Source organism: Chiloscyllium plagiosum, unplaced genomic scaffold (genome assembly GCF_037043375.1).
Source record: "Chiloscyllium plagiosum isolate Xiang-an unplaced genomic scaffold, Cpla_swu_hap1 HiC_scaffold_3, whole genome shotgun sequence".
NCBI lineage: Eukaryota > Metazoa > Chordata > Chondrichthyes > Orectolobiformes > Hemiscylliidae > Chiloscyllium > Chiloscyllium plagiosum.
The window spans coordinates 99451513-99465434 of record NW_028270141.1 but is presented as its reverse complement, the minus strand read 5'-3'; the positions used below and the strand labels follow the sequence as shown (position 1 = coordinate 99465434).

At 40.2% G+C, this 13922-nt stretch overlaps 1 protein-coding gene across 1 annotated transcript in view; it reads left to right on the top strand.

Annotated features, from left to right (window-relative positions):
* The window catches only part of pex7 (peroxisomal biogenesis factor 7), a 91083-nt gene that overhangs the window by 71162 nt on the left and 5999 nt on the right, over positions 1-13922 (top strand). The window contains exon 9 of the mRNA XM_043685974.2: positions 10849-10948. Within this exon, the coding sequence (XP_043541909.1) occupies positions 10849-10948 (100 nt within the window). The remainder of the gene's footprint in view (positions 1-10848; positions 10949-13922) is intronic.

The following is a 13922-nucleotide window of genomic DNA, read 5'->3' as shown; positions in this document are numbered from 1 at the left end:
GAAAACTCCATACTTAAGCTAATGTTCTGGGGACATTGGTTCAAATCCCACCATGGCAAAGGGTGAAATTTGAATACAATAAAATATCTGGAATTTTAAAAAAATAGCTAGTCAAATGGCATCCATGCAACCATTGTCAACTGTTGTAAAAGCCCTTCTAGTTTGCTGGTGTCTGTTAGGGGACTACTGTCTTTCTACTGACCTTTTTTGGTCTGGCCTTCATGTGACTCCAGAGCACGTGACTCCGAACTGTCCTCTGTAATGTTCCACAGAATCAATCAGTTGAAGGGAAATAAAGGATAGATAACACATGCTGGCCTTGCTGGCAATATCCATATCCCTTACATGAAAAAAATGTTTGTCTGCTTCAACCTAATTCAGTGTGAATAAAGCACTGCCAGAAACGTCTGAAATATAAGAAAGAGGTCATCCAGCCTCTAGACACCTGCCTTGATGTAAAATATCATTTTTAAAAAGTGTCTTTTTTAATGCGTGCGTCTTTTAATATGAATTGTAGCAAAGGCAGGCCAATGAACTTCTTAAAATGAAAATGAGTTATACTTTCCTATCTTTGTAACACTTAAAGTGTTTACGGTAAGTGGTATAGCGAATGAATTGGTAGGTGGAGTGATATACTGCCAGCTGGGTGAGGGGGTTGGGATGCCAGTTGGCTGAGATGGCAGGTAATGGGTCAGCTCAATAGTGAGTGGTCAGCTTAATGGAGGGGCATTAAGGGGTGGTCAGCCCATATCTGGGCTAAGGGAATGATCTTGGGGATCTGATGGCCCATGAATTTGGTAGGTTTGGTTGGGGTCAGGAGAATTGGGTCTGTGGTGAGTCAGGCCTAGTTGTGGGTTGAGGGGAGAGGGGATTGTGTCCAACAGCCAGGAGGTAAGAGAGTTATTAGGTTTGGTCCTAAGCTAGAGCAGAGAGGTATTGGGTCTGAAAGAGGGGCAGTCAGGTGTTCAAATTGAGCAATTTTGCAGTGGGTCAGGTTCAGAAGTTTGGGGGTGATGGTGGTGGGATCCGGAGGATGTTCGCAGTGGGTAGGGAAAACAAGTGATGTGAGTAAGAGTGGCTGTGGATTGAGTGATTTTTATATTTATCCAAGAGTTAGACTGATGTTTCCACACTAACTGTTCACTAACGTCATTTGGAACCCTCCAAAGTTTCTGACTTTAACTTCAACTTTCTTGGAGAATTCCAGACTGGGTAATTGACTATCAGATGTTTCAACTTCCTAAGTAATTCCCATGCAGCTAGCACTTTGGGACTTCTGCACGGTCTTGGCATTGATCTTCCATTGTCTGGAGAAATGGAAGGGGAGTCCAGACTCAGGGGTCACAGTCTAAGGAAATAGATTATTCCATTTAGGACTGAGATGTGGAGGGGTTTAGATAGGGTCGACAGTGAGAATCTTTTTCCACATATGGAGTCAGCTATTACAAGGGGGCATAGCTTTAAATTAAGGGGGGGTAGGTATAGGACAGATGTTAGGGGTAGATTCTTTACTCAGCGAGTCATGAGTTCATGGAATGCTCTGCCAGTAGCAGTGGTGGACTCTCCTTCATTATGGGCATTTAAACGTGCATTGGATAGGCATATGGAGGATAGTGGGCTAGTGTAGTTTAGGTGGGCCTGGATCGGCGCAACATCGAGGGCCAAAGGGCCTGTACTGCGCTGTATTCTTCTATGTTCTATGTTCTCCCAGAGAGTGATGAGCCTGTGGAATTCTCTGGCCCCAATCGCTTTCATGGCAAAACATTGAATGCTTTAAGAAGGGGGCACATATAGTTCTGCTCAGTGTTCTAGCATCCTTCCTCTTTACTTTAAGGAAGAGGTGTTAATATAAGTTGCACCTCATGTCATGTTGTGCACTAATGTAAAGATTAAAAAAAATCCAAATCAGCTAGATAGTGGGGTAACATGTTGAATATTGCATAGAATTACCAAGATGTTTCCAAAACAAAGCTTCCAAATTGAAGACAAATTTGTAGGACTGAACTATTTCCATTGTAAAAGGGATTTAAGCCACAGATTTGACCACATGACTAGAGTTACAATTCTATTGGTCTACCAATGCAAAACCAATAGCTTTAGAGTGCAAAACATAATGTCTGGCACTCTTTATATTGCAGACATTCCCCAATCATGATCTTCATTCTTTAGAACAAGTGCAACCCGTATGTTTTATGGAAAATTCACATCAGCATTTTGATTTTTAGTTTTGGATATTCTCTCTGATGAGGATTTCCTCAGCATTGTTGTCAAGCTATATCAACCTGTAAGGGATAATATGGAGGAGTTTTTCTTCTCATTTTTAATGCTGCAGACTCATTGTGCTCTCTCCAATTCTAACAAACACTAATGAAACAACAGTGTATTTTACCAGAATTAATTTTCAACCAAGAGAATATTGTTTCCAGTGCACTCTTGGTTACTCAGAAATGTAAACATACTGCATTGAAGACATTGAATGCAAAATGATTTAGTTACCAGCTCAGTTACTAGTCACTTCAGTAGTATATTTAGCTTGATGCTATAAATACTACATTTAAAATTTACCAATAAAGTAATTTTCAAGTTGACTATGATGACCTAAATAAACTTCAGAATTTATTACATAGGCAGAATTATACTTGCATTATAATCAAAATGTAAAATATACTGAATTTCTGAGCGAGTATAGTATAGTGACTACACTTCAGGGAGATGTGTGAAGTCTGTTGCTGTTATCTTTGTTTGCTGTGTATCTTTGCTGTGTCCAGAAATGATCAGGAATAAAAAGAAAAGGAAAGTCAACTTGGTTTGTTAGCCCACATTATATGCTATGTAATTAACAGGGACATTGTGGCATAATTTTCTGAATATGTACGTTGGTCACTTTTTTTCATTTCATATATTCATTTAATGAGTAACTGTATCATATTTGATGGTGACAATGAATGAGCAAGCAGACTAAATATTTGCCATAAGGATCACTTAAACTTTGTTTAAACAAACTCCAATTAATAAAAATTCAAATTGTCTTTCAATTTCCCTTGGCAGAGGTGGGGTGTACCAAGACTTGGTACCATTGTAAAGAGAGAATCATGATTTGTCAATTCTGGATCGGGTGTTTCTTATCTAATAGATCTTGGTGGGTCAGTTAGGCTGTGGCAATACTGAAGGAAGAAACAGGGGAAAATATAAGGATTCTATTTTCTGTACCTTTAGCTTGTCCTCTCTACTTATCCCAATTTCTGTCAAAATAACACAATGACTACTGTTTATAAGTGGTAGATATGACATGGAATTTCCAGTGTACCAATAGACCATTCAGCCTAACCTATTCATGCTGACATTTATGATCTGCTTGAGCTTTCACCTAACTTTCCTCTTAAATCTATTATCACAACCTCAATTCCCTTCTCCTTCTCTCATCGGATGTGGATAAAGTGGTTAAAAAGACTTATGGGATATTTGCCTTTATTAGTCAACGCATTGAATTCAAAAGCAAGGAGGTTAGGGATGCAGCCAAATCTAAAATTAGTCAGCCATAGCTGGAGAGCTGTGTGCAGTTCTTATCACCATATTCTAGGACTTATATGATTGCGTGAGTGTGTGTAGAATAGATTCATCTGGATGTTGTCTGGATTGGAGTGATTCAGCTTTATTAAGAGACAGTGGATAGGCTGGTGTTGTCGTCTTTAGAGCAGAAAAGGCTGAAGGGAAACCTAGAAAAAAGTGAGGACTGCAGATGCTGGAGATCAGAGTCGAGAGTGTGGTGCTGGGAAAGCACAGCAGGTCAGGCAGCATTGGAGGACCAAGAGAATCGATGTTTTGGGCAAGAGCCTCATCATCAGGAAGGGAACTTGACTGAGGTATACAAAGTTCTGAGGGGCAGAGACATGATAGATAAGGAGAATGTTTTCCCTTGATAGAGGGTTAAAAAAAACCAAGAGGCACAGTTTGATGGTAAGGAATGTGACGTTTAGAAGGGATTTCAAGAAAAGTATTTTCACCCAGAGGTTGTGGGTATCTGATGTGATCTCCTCTGGCTTGGTCAGTGTTTGTTGTCCATCCCTAATTGCCTTGAGAAGATGATAGTGATTTTGTGTGTGCGTGTGTGTGTGTGTCTGTCTGTCTGTCTGTGTCTGTCTGTCTATCAATAAAAGTCTGGATTCTAATCCTGACCATAAATCGATTGTCAGTAAAACCCAAATGGTTCACTAATGTCCTTTAGATAAGGAAAGTGCCATCCTTACCTGGTCTGTCCTACATGTGACTCCAGACCATAGCAACGATGGACACTAAATGTGAGCTATAGCCAGCGAAATCCGTCATCCAGTGAATGAAAAAGCCTAACCTCTGACCTTTTTTAGCCACCATATTTATATGGCTGGTACTGTTTAAATTCTGGTCAATAGTAACTCCAGTGATGTTGATAATGAAGGATTAAAAAATAATTGGGTTCTTTCTTGTACTCACTTTCTCTTTCTTTCTTGTTATAAATGGTTATTGCCTGGCACTTATATGGCATTATTTTTATTTGTCAGTTAACATCCCAAGCCTGAATGTTGTTGATACCTTGTGTATGGGCATGGATTGCTTCAATACTTAAGTTGTGAATGGTACCAATCATTTTGCGGTCATCAGCAAACATCTCTATTTCTGGTGTTGTAATGAAGGGAAAGTCATTGATGAGCAGCTGAAGATGGTTGGGTCTGCTACACTACACTGAGGTACCACACCAATACCCATTGTCTCCAGTTTTACTAAGGCTGCTTAATATCTCACTCAGTTAAATGCAAACTTGATATCACTCACACTCACCTCCCCTCTGGAGCTCAATTTGTGTTTGGACCAAGACTGGAATGAGATTTGGAGCTGAGTGGTCCTGGCAGAACCCAAACTGAGCATCATTGCTGACCTAGTGTATTTGATAGGACCACTTTAAAGAATCATAGAATTCCTACAGAGTGGAAGCAGGCCTTTGGCCAATTGAGCCCATACCAGCTGTCCTAAGAGATCCCATGCACCCCCAACCCCCTACCCTGTCCCTTTAAACCTGCATTTCCCATGGCTAATCCACCTAGCCTGCACATCCCTGAATACTATGAGGCAATTTAGCAGCCAATTCAGCTAACCTGCCTCGGATTGTGGGAGGAGACCCACACAGACTGGAGGTTGGAATCGAACTCTGGTTCCTGGTGCTGTGAGGCAGCAGTGCTAACCGCTGAACCACCCTAAATACAGCGGTCATCAGAGCTACATTGCATATTACTAAGTATGTTCGAATCAAGGTTCAATCTAGATTTAGCATAAATTTCCTACTTTACAATCCTGGGTCAGATCTCTTTTCAACTCACTGAAGTTACCCCTCTTGCAGTTAAATTATTTTAAGCTTGATTATTTGCCATTTTCCAGGACTATTCTAAATCTGATGTTATTTTGATGGCTGTCCCCCAAATGCTTCTGTACGGATGGTATTTCATTCAGATGCGCTTCTCCGAGAGCGTGAAGAACTTTACTTAAATGTACATTTATCTTATTTTCTTCTGGAAGTATCACCAAGATCATTGATCTCTATCTCCACATTATTTCCCACTACTGCCCTTCTTCAGTTCCTCCATCAACAAAACCTTATCCATGGAGTGTATAAATTATTGAGCTTAAATAATTTAAATACCTGCCTTGCTAACCTCCTGCCTCCCATTTTCCAGAAACTCAAACAGATATGTATAATTATTACCCTGCAAATCAAAGAACTGATGCCGACAGTGCACAGATCAAAAGTATGAGAAATTCTGTGTTACAGTGGAGGGTTTTGGCTATTCTGCTTCAAAATAGAAACCAATATATAGGAAAGGATTCGAGTTGATTGACCAGGATCACAGAATTGTTGTGGAATGGAAAGAGACCATTCAGCCCATCAGGTGTGCACCTGCTCTACTTAGTGCCATTCTTCTGCCTTTCCTCTGTATCTCTGAATTTGTTTATATTCAAATAATTACTTAATGCATTCTTGAATTCCCTGACTGATCCTGCCTCCACGACACTTTCAGGCACTGCATTCCAGAGCCTATCTAATTGCTGTGTGGAAAAGACTTTTTTCGCAATGCATTTGCTTCTTTTCAAATCACTTTAAATCTGTGCCTTCGCATTCTTGACCCTTTAAAGAGTGGCAGTAGTTTCTCCCTATCTATTCTGTTCTCATCCACTTTCCTGTCGAATTCTAAATACAGACAATAGAATTGATGAAAAATCAATGTTAATAAATTACATGTTTTTATGCAATTATAGTTCAACATTGATTGATTTTTTGATTCCACTCAACATCTGCCTTGCCCTGTTTTTAGGAACATCAGTCAATCCAAAATTCAGGACTTAGTTCCTCTCTTCCAAATAGTCAATCCCATTTGTCATTCTCAGCATTACCAATCTCCATTCCACTGCAGTGCATTGATTTCATAATCTTTATCTTCATTTTCAAAGTCTCTACTTTATTTCCTGCTTACTGAATGACCTCCAGTTAGAGGTTTAACTTCTATCCGTCTCTTAATAATTTTCATTGATCGTTGAGTCAGGCACTGAAAGTGGCATAAATTTACAATAGATTTTAAAAAGGGGGGGGATGGATAAATATTTGAAAATGAAAAATCAAAAGATGTAGGTGTACTTAAGGAAATAACAATGTAAAATTTATTCTGAAAGAACAGGACTAGGAGTAAAGTAATATGTCTCAAATGGATTAATGTAAGTGTAATGAGCTGAATGGCTTCCTTCTAGGCCATATCACATCATAGGGCGGCATGGTGGATCAGTAGTTAGCACTGCTCCCTCACAGCACCAGGGTCCCACGTTCGATTCCAGCCTCGGGCAAATGTTTGTGTGGAATTTGCACACTCTCCCCGTGTCTGCGTGGATTTCCTCTGGGTGCTCCGGTTTCCTCCCACAGTCCAAAGATGTGCAGGTCAGGTGAATTGGCCATGCAAAATTGCCCGTAGTGTTAGGTGCATTAGTCAGAGGGAAGTGGGTCTGGGTGGATTACTCTTCAGAGGGTTGGTATGGACTTGTTGGGCTGAAGGGCCTGTTTCCACACTGTAGGGAATCTAATCTAATCTAATATCACTCCTTGATTCTTGATCAGAGGATTGTACTCCAATGGCTCAAGTAGAGGATGCAAAGCAAAACTTAGTTAATTTCACCTTCCGGATGGCTTGCAAGTATCTGGAAAATACTTTTCTGGGTAGCATTTCACAAATGGATCTGAGTGACAGGGTACAATATCACTGTAATTCAGCATGTGCTGACAGGCAAGATTCTGTCAAGAGAAAAGCACAAAAGAATGCAGATGCTGTAAATCAGAAACAAAAACAGAAATTGCTGGAAAAGCTCAGCATGTCTGGCAGCATCCGTGAAGAGAAATCAGAGTTAGTGTTTCAGTTGGAGTGACCCTTCCTCAGAGGCCGAGGCAGAACTCTGTGCCAGGTTGGAGATTATTGGCGAGAGTATGGTGCTGGAAAAGCACTGCAGGTCAAGCAGCATCCGAGGAGCAGGAAAACCGACAATCGGGCAAAAGCCCTTCATCAGGGATATAAATCAGAAACAAAAACAGAAATGGCTGAAAAAGATCCGCAGGTTTGGTAGCATTAGTGAAGAGAAATCAGAGTTAACATTTCAGTTGGAGTGACCCTTCCTCAGGACATTGAGGATCTACCTAAGTACATGGATTGCGATTCAAGAAGGTAACTCACTACTGCCTTTGCAAGGTCAATTAGGGATGGACAGTAAACGCTGGCCAGCCAGGGCTTTTGCCCAAAACACAATTTTCCTGCTCCTGCGATGTTGCCTGATCTGCTGTGCTTTTCCAGCACCACACTCTGGACTCTAATCTCCAACATCTGCAGTCCTCACTTTCACCTTGGAGGTTATTGGCTTCTGAGTTACTCAGATTTCTGATGCGATAATTAGACTTGCTGTGGACCATCTGGAACCACATTTTGTTTTGCTGCTGCATTTTACTACCCTTGCTAGTGCTTTGAATAAAAGATGTCAACCTAAATCTTCTGAATAGAAGCTGGTCGTTTTGTTTTTATTCTTCATTCGTAAAACATGGGCATCGCTGGCTCGCCAGCATTTACTGTCCATCCCTAATTGTCCTTGAGATGGTGGTAGTGAGCTACCTTCTTGAATCGCTGCAATCCATGTTCTGTAGGTAGACCTTCAACGCCCTGAGGAAGGAAAATCCAGGATTTTGACCTAGTGACTGTGAAGAAAGCGAGATAATTTCAAGTCAGGATGGTGAGTGGGAGCTTGCAGGTTGTGTTCCTATGTATCTGTGGCTCTTATACTTCTAGAGAGAAGTGATTGTAGACTTCAGAGATCTGTCTGAGGATCGCTGGTGAATGTCTGCATCTTGTAGAGGGTGCACACTGCTGCTAGTGAGCATTAGTAATGGAAGGAATGAGTGTTAGCATATGTGGTGTCAACCAAGTAGGCTGTTTTGTTCTGGATGGTGTTAAGCTGCTTGAGTGTTGTTGGATCTGCGCCCATCCAGGCAAGTGGGGAATATTCCATCAAATTCCTGACTTGTGCCTTACAGATGATGGACAGGCTTTGGGGAGTCAAGAGGCGAGTTACGTGCTGCAGGATTCCTAGCCTCTGACCTGCTGTTGTAGCCTCTGCATTTACCTGGTAAAGTCCAACTGAGTTACTGATGAATGGAAACTCCCAACGTGTTGATTGTGGGGATTGGAGCAGTGGCACCTCTTGGAATTCCCGATATACCGGGTACTTAGGAATTGTCCAGGACATTTAATTTCTGATGGGCAATTTTCCTCCACCTTTTTTTAATTCACTCATGGAAGACGGGCAATGCTGGTTGAGAATGTGGTAGTGAGCTGCCTCCTTGAACCACTACAGTCCATGTGCTGTAGATAGAATCTGGAACTCTCTGAGAAAGTCTACAACACCCAGTTATTTAGACATTGGAGGGTTGTGACTCACTTGCATGACTAGTTACCCAGAAGCACCTGGAGGGAATAAAACCTGCTCTGACTCCTGGGTAACTGTACAACTGATATCCCCAACTCGCCACTGACACCACACTCCCAGCATTCCCTGTCCTGCTAACCTACTGCCCTAACACAATAGCCCACATACCTCTCTTCCAAGACTATCACCATCCCCACTTATTGATAAGTTTACTCTCTCACCCCACTGCCACCCTTGCCCCCCACAACACAACCGCCCCCATTATAAAGTAACTTCATCAATCAGACTATATATTTTTAATTCTTAATGTCAGATTATATGATAAAATGTAATGAGGCCAAAGGGGCAAGAATCCACACAAATTGATGAGGATTGTAGTCGGATGGTAAATGCATGTAAGTCCTTAACCATTGAACTTTCAAATTTCAGTGATGACAGGTGCTCGGATATCTACCATTTATTCAGTCTTCATTCAGGGAGCTGTGACAAAGCTACCTGTCCCACTCTGTAAAGCAAATTGTTTTTTTTTGGATCTGGTCCATGTAAGAAAGTGCACCATATACTTTTGTACTTAGCAGAATTGAAAAAAAGTGCTTATCCATCTGGTATATAATGTAAATGAATCAAAGAGAAAAAGAAAGTAAATTAGCCAAATGCAAACAGGGAAAGAAAAGTCGTCATGAATCTTAGCGATGAGTCAAGATTTTGAACTTCCAGTCTTTGGTTCAGAAAAGCTCAAAGCAGAATGTACTATTTAGTCACAAACTGGATAATAAAGGAAGGACCACCCAGCATCAACCAAGGCACCAAAAATGTCAAATGGATACCCTTTACTGTCAACTCTTCAAGGCAGTCCACACCAGTGTTTGGGGACTTATGCCAACCCCACAAAATGATCAAGCAACAACCTAATACAGTTATACATATTGAATTGTATCTTAAATCCAATGTCTCAGCCTTCTCCGTCACCATTCTTGGTTAGTCCAGTCCCAACGCAGCAAAGGGCAGTGACACAATGGTGTGCAGTTGAGAGGTTGTTGCCCTGGGAGTCCTCAACATTTGCTGTGGACCCATGAAGTCCCATAGCATCAGGTCAAATATGGGCATGGATGCCTCATAGCCCACTGCGCTCCCTCGACTGATGAATCACTTTTCATTACTTGGAAAACGCACCAAAGGCACAGAGTGGAACCTGTGTGAGGTACTTCAAGATCATTGCTAAGAGTGGTTCGGTTGTACTATCACTGACCAAGCTGGCTGCAGCCTGAGCCCTGTCAGATTGGGCCTGTGATAGGTAATGAGCAAATCAGTAGGAAGGTACAACACATTTTGCCCTGTTTTCACCAACCTATGTATCACAAACCCATCTGTCTGTGATAATATAGGTAGGAGTGACCACTTGTGAAGGTGTAATGTGAGGCTAGATCGATGTTAAATAGCAGAAGTAATTTGATATAGGGTCTGAGAAAGGGTCACTCGTCCTGAAACATTAACTTTGATTTCTCTCCATTGAAGCTGCAAGACCTGCTGAACTTTTCCAGCAATTTTTGTCTTTAAGTTGCAGCAGCCACAGTCCTTTTGGTTTTAACTTCAATGAAATTTTTGCTAAACAAACTATTTTGTTAATTGCTACATTACTTTGAAATACTTAAAGTACTGTACTATTTATTTTCTTCGCCAAACTGAAGTACTTGGTTCTTTTGTACATGTATGCCTCCTTTGGGTATCTATACCAGTTGGAGCTTTAATACTGGAAGAATTAGTATTGCATAGGTCAGATTCTTCATTGGAGTACTGTATCATAACATTAAACTGCAATTTTACATCCATTCAATTACTTTAATTGCATTTGTTTGCTTTCCTTCATAGGTTTTGGGATGTTTCCAAGCCTGATTCAGTTCTTGAAACAGTGGAACACCATACAGAATTTGTATGCGGCCTTGATTTCAGCTTGCATATTCCCGGTCAGGTATGTGACTAACTATTTCCACAGTTGATTGAAATGAGTTAATACAAAAGCTATAAACATGTACCAGATCCATGGTTTGGAACAAATAACAGACCAGGAATGCTTAGGAAAATCACATTGTGAAATGCTATCAAGCAGCTATTTTATTCTAGCTTCCCCTTCTAGTACTCCACAGCTAACTGTAATGTTCTTCAGATTTTGCCTAATTAGTGTCATCAACATAAAACAACAGGGGATAAAATTAATTAAATGTCTTGCTGCAGAGGCTGCTCTTGCAAGTTTGATTTACTGAAAAACCATCAAAGCTTTTTTTGCTAAGAGAAGCTGTTTTGTTGTGAAATATTGTTAGTTGCTTCATCAGCTTAACGGTAATTGCACTGCCTGATGTGGCACAATGCCATGCAGACCAGAACAGTTGAAGGCTTGATTTTTAGCTGGTGATGAGATAACCAACCTCAGTTGGAGTAGCATATTGAATTGGTAGAGGAATGAGCCCTGGTTTCTACTCTGGACATCATTCATCAACTTCTGCAGGAAAATAAGCAAGAAAAAACTATTGTATTTGACTGTGGTGCATGCCACAATCAAACAACCTGCCAGCATTTGCCAACTGGGCTCTTGTGAAAAATTTCTATTTAGGCAACGCAGTAAGACCCTTCAGAAGAGAAGCAAAACCACCTGGCCAAGAAAAGGATCCTTTTGTAGTGTGTTTGTCAATAGCATTTTTCTGACTGATAACCATATGAGCTTTTTAAAAGGGAATGCTTGAAATAAACAATCTGTTCAGTTTAGAGCAGGTGCACGACAATAATCAGCCATGCTTCATCTCAACTGGATCACAATGAATACAAAGATATGAATAGGTGTCAGGCCAGTGTATGTACTTGACAGGTGAAATATGACTGAATGCAAAAGAGTAACACTGTTGCTATAAAGAAAGTGCAGCTATACTGTTGATTTTGTTTTATCAGTTGTACGTGAATAGGGATTACATAAGATTTTCATGCTTAGTTGGAAAATTGGTCTTTTCATGCACTGAAAGCAGAAATAACACTTCTACCTGTACACCAACTCTCTTGTTTAACCAGGAAGAAATAAAAGTTAATGATTTATTGCTTTAATCGATGCTTGATTTATAGATTGTCTCAAGGGTGCTGTGAAAGGTCCCTTGTGGCTGATGCTAAAGTGCGGTGATGAATTGGAGACAGCAGCCATGGAATCAGAATTTAATCAGTTAATGGATCAGATGTAGTGCCTTAATGAATTAATGGAGATCTTACAGTTGGCAACATTCACTTGAGACTTATCAAAATGAACAAAAGTGATTAAGAAAGCGTGGGTGGTTAGATTTCATCGCCTGTATTTCATTCAGTCTAAAAAAGCAGGCAAAAGGGTAGTGAGCTGCTGCAATACAGTCAGGAAACTAATGAAGAATGCAACTAATGAAAGGATGCAGTTATTTTGTTTTTTTTAAAAATTTGCTTATTTGTAAGGTTTTTATGATGAGAGGGAGATGGTTGTAAGATTGAGTCAGTTTATTGAAAGCCTACTCTCTGGCAGAATGAAAATTAGTTGATTGAACTTAAATCAGACATTTAACATGTTCCAACTTGAGCATTCATCTGAGCAAACATTTAAGAGGGGCATCAGCATCTCGGTGTATCCAGTTTCTTCACATCTGAACAAGAGACTTGATTAGACTGCGTAAATATTTGGACTTCAAGGAACTTAATTCAGAAGTGTATACAATATTTATGCTCCTCTCATTCTCAAGTAAATGTAAAAAACTTGTTGGATTAGAAATTATAGTAACCAAAGCTATTGTGAAGATGAGGCAAAATCCGCTTTGGTGATAAAATATTAATTACCTATTGGCAGGGGTGGCGGTGGCTGGAATATCTCCCATCCTTATCTAATTCCAGACTTATACTAACTGTCCTCTGAAATGGGAAGCCATTCACTTCAAGTGTAATTAGGGATTGACGAGAAACGTTAGCCTTGCCAACGATGCCCACATCCTGTGATAGAATAGAGAAAATTGCTTCTGTTGGGGTGATTAAAGTTAGTTCTCTGCAGGAATACAATGTTGAAATATGATGCAGTAACCAGGGAGCAGACTGATGAAACTTGCCCCCATGTAAGAGGGACAATCTTGGATATATTCACTCTTGCTGTAGAAATACAGTGCAGTAGCAGCAGGATGAGCAGGCTAATAATCATTCCTTCCTAATATTTTTATATTAGCTGATAAGATGTTTAATCAGATTATAGAGCTCCCATAACCCATGTAAGGATAAACGTGCTGCTGAGCCAGTATTTTAGTCTCTGTTCACAGTGACTGTTTGAAATTGGGATTTCAATCCCGCACCCTCGAACTTTGAGGTAAGAGTTCTACCATTAAAACAAAGGCTTGCCACTTCACCCTTAGCAAGGAAAGATCGTTTACATTTTAGTCAGACCCAAGAGTCTGACAAACTGTTTTAAACATAAGTTGCCTTGGAAGTTCTTCAGAATTATAGACTTTAGAGGGCAGAGTTTCAACAGCAAGAATGGAGAGCATTTCCATCCAGTCTCCTCTTAATCCTGTTTGCACAATTTATTTAGTCTTTGCTCATAACCAAAGTTTCTAATCTCTTATATCTGCTCAGTGTATCTTTTATGCACCATGTTCACGCTCTTGACTCATTCCAAAAGTAAGATGCCATAAACCCCAATTCTGTCTTATAATCTACTCATGGATGTGCATTGATTTAGCATTCTGTTTTTATCTTCTATATAAAATTATCCTTTAGAAAATTTGTGATCCAATCAATTTTTTTTTCAGCTTCATTAATTGAGCACTCGTACTTTTAAAGATTCTGGTAGCAAGCCCTAAGTTTCTGTGTTTCTATGTCTAGTGCATTTCACCACCACCAAAAAAAGCAATCTTTGCAATTCTACCTCTCAAAATGTGTCACCTTACAATTTTCATGTT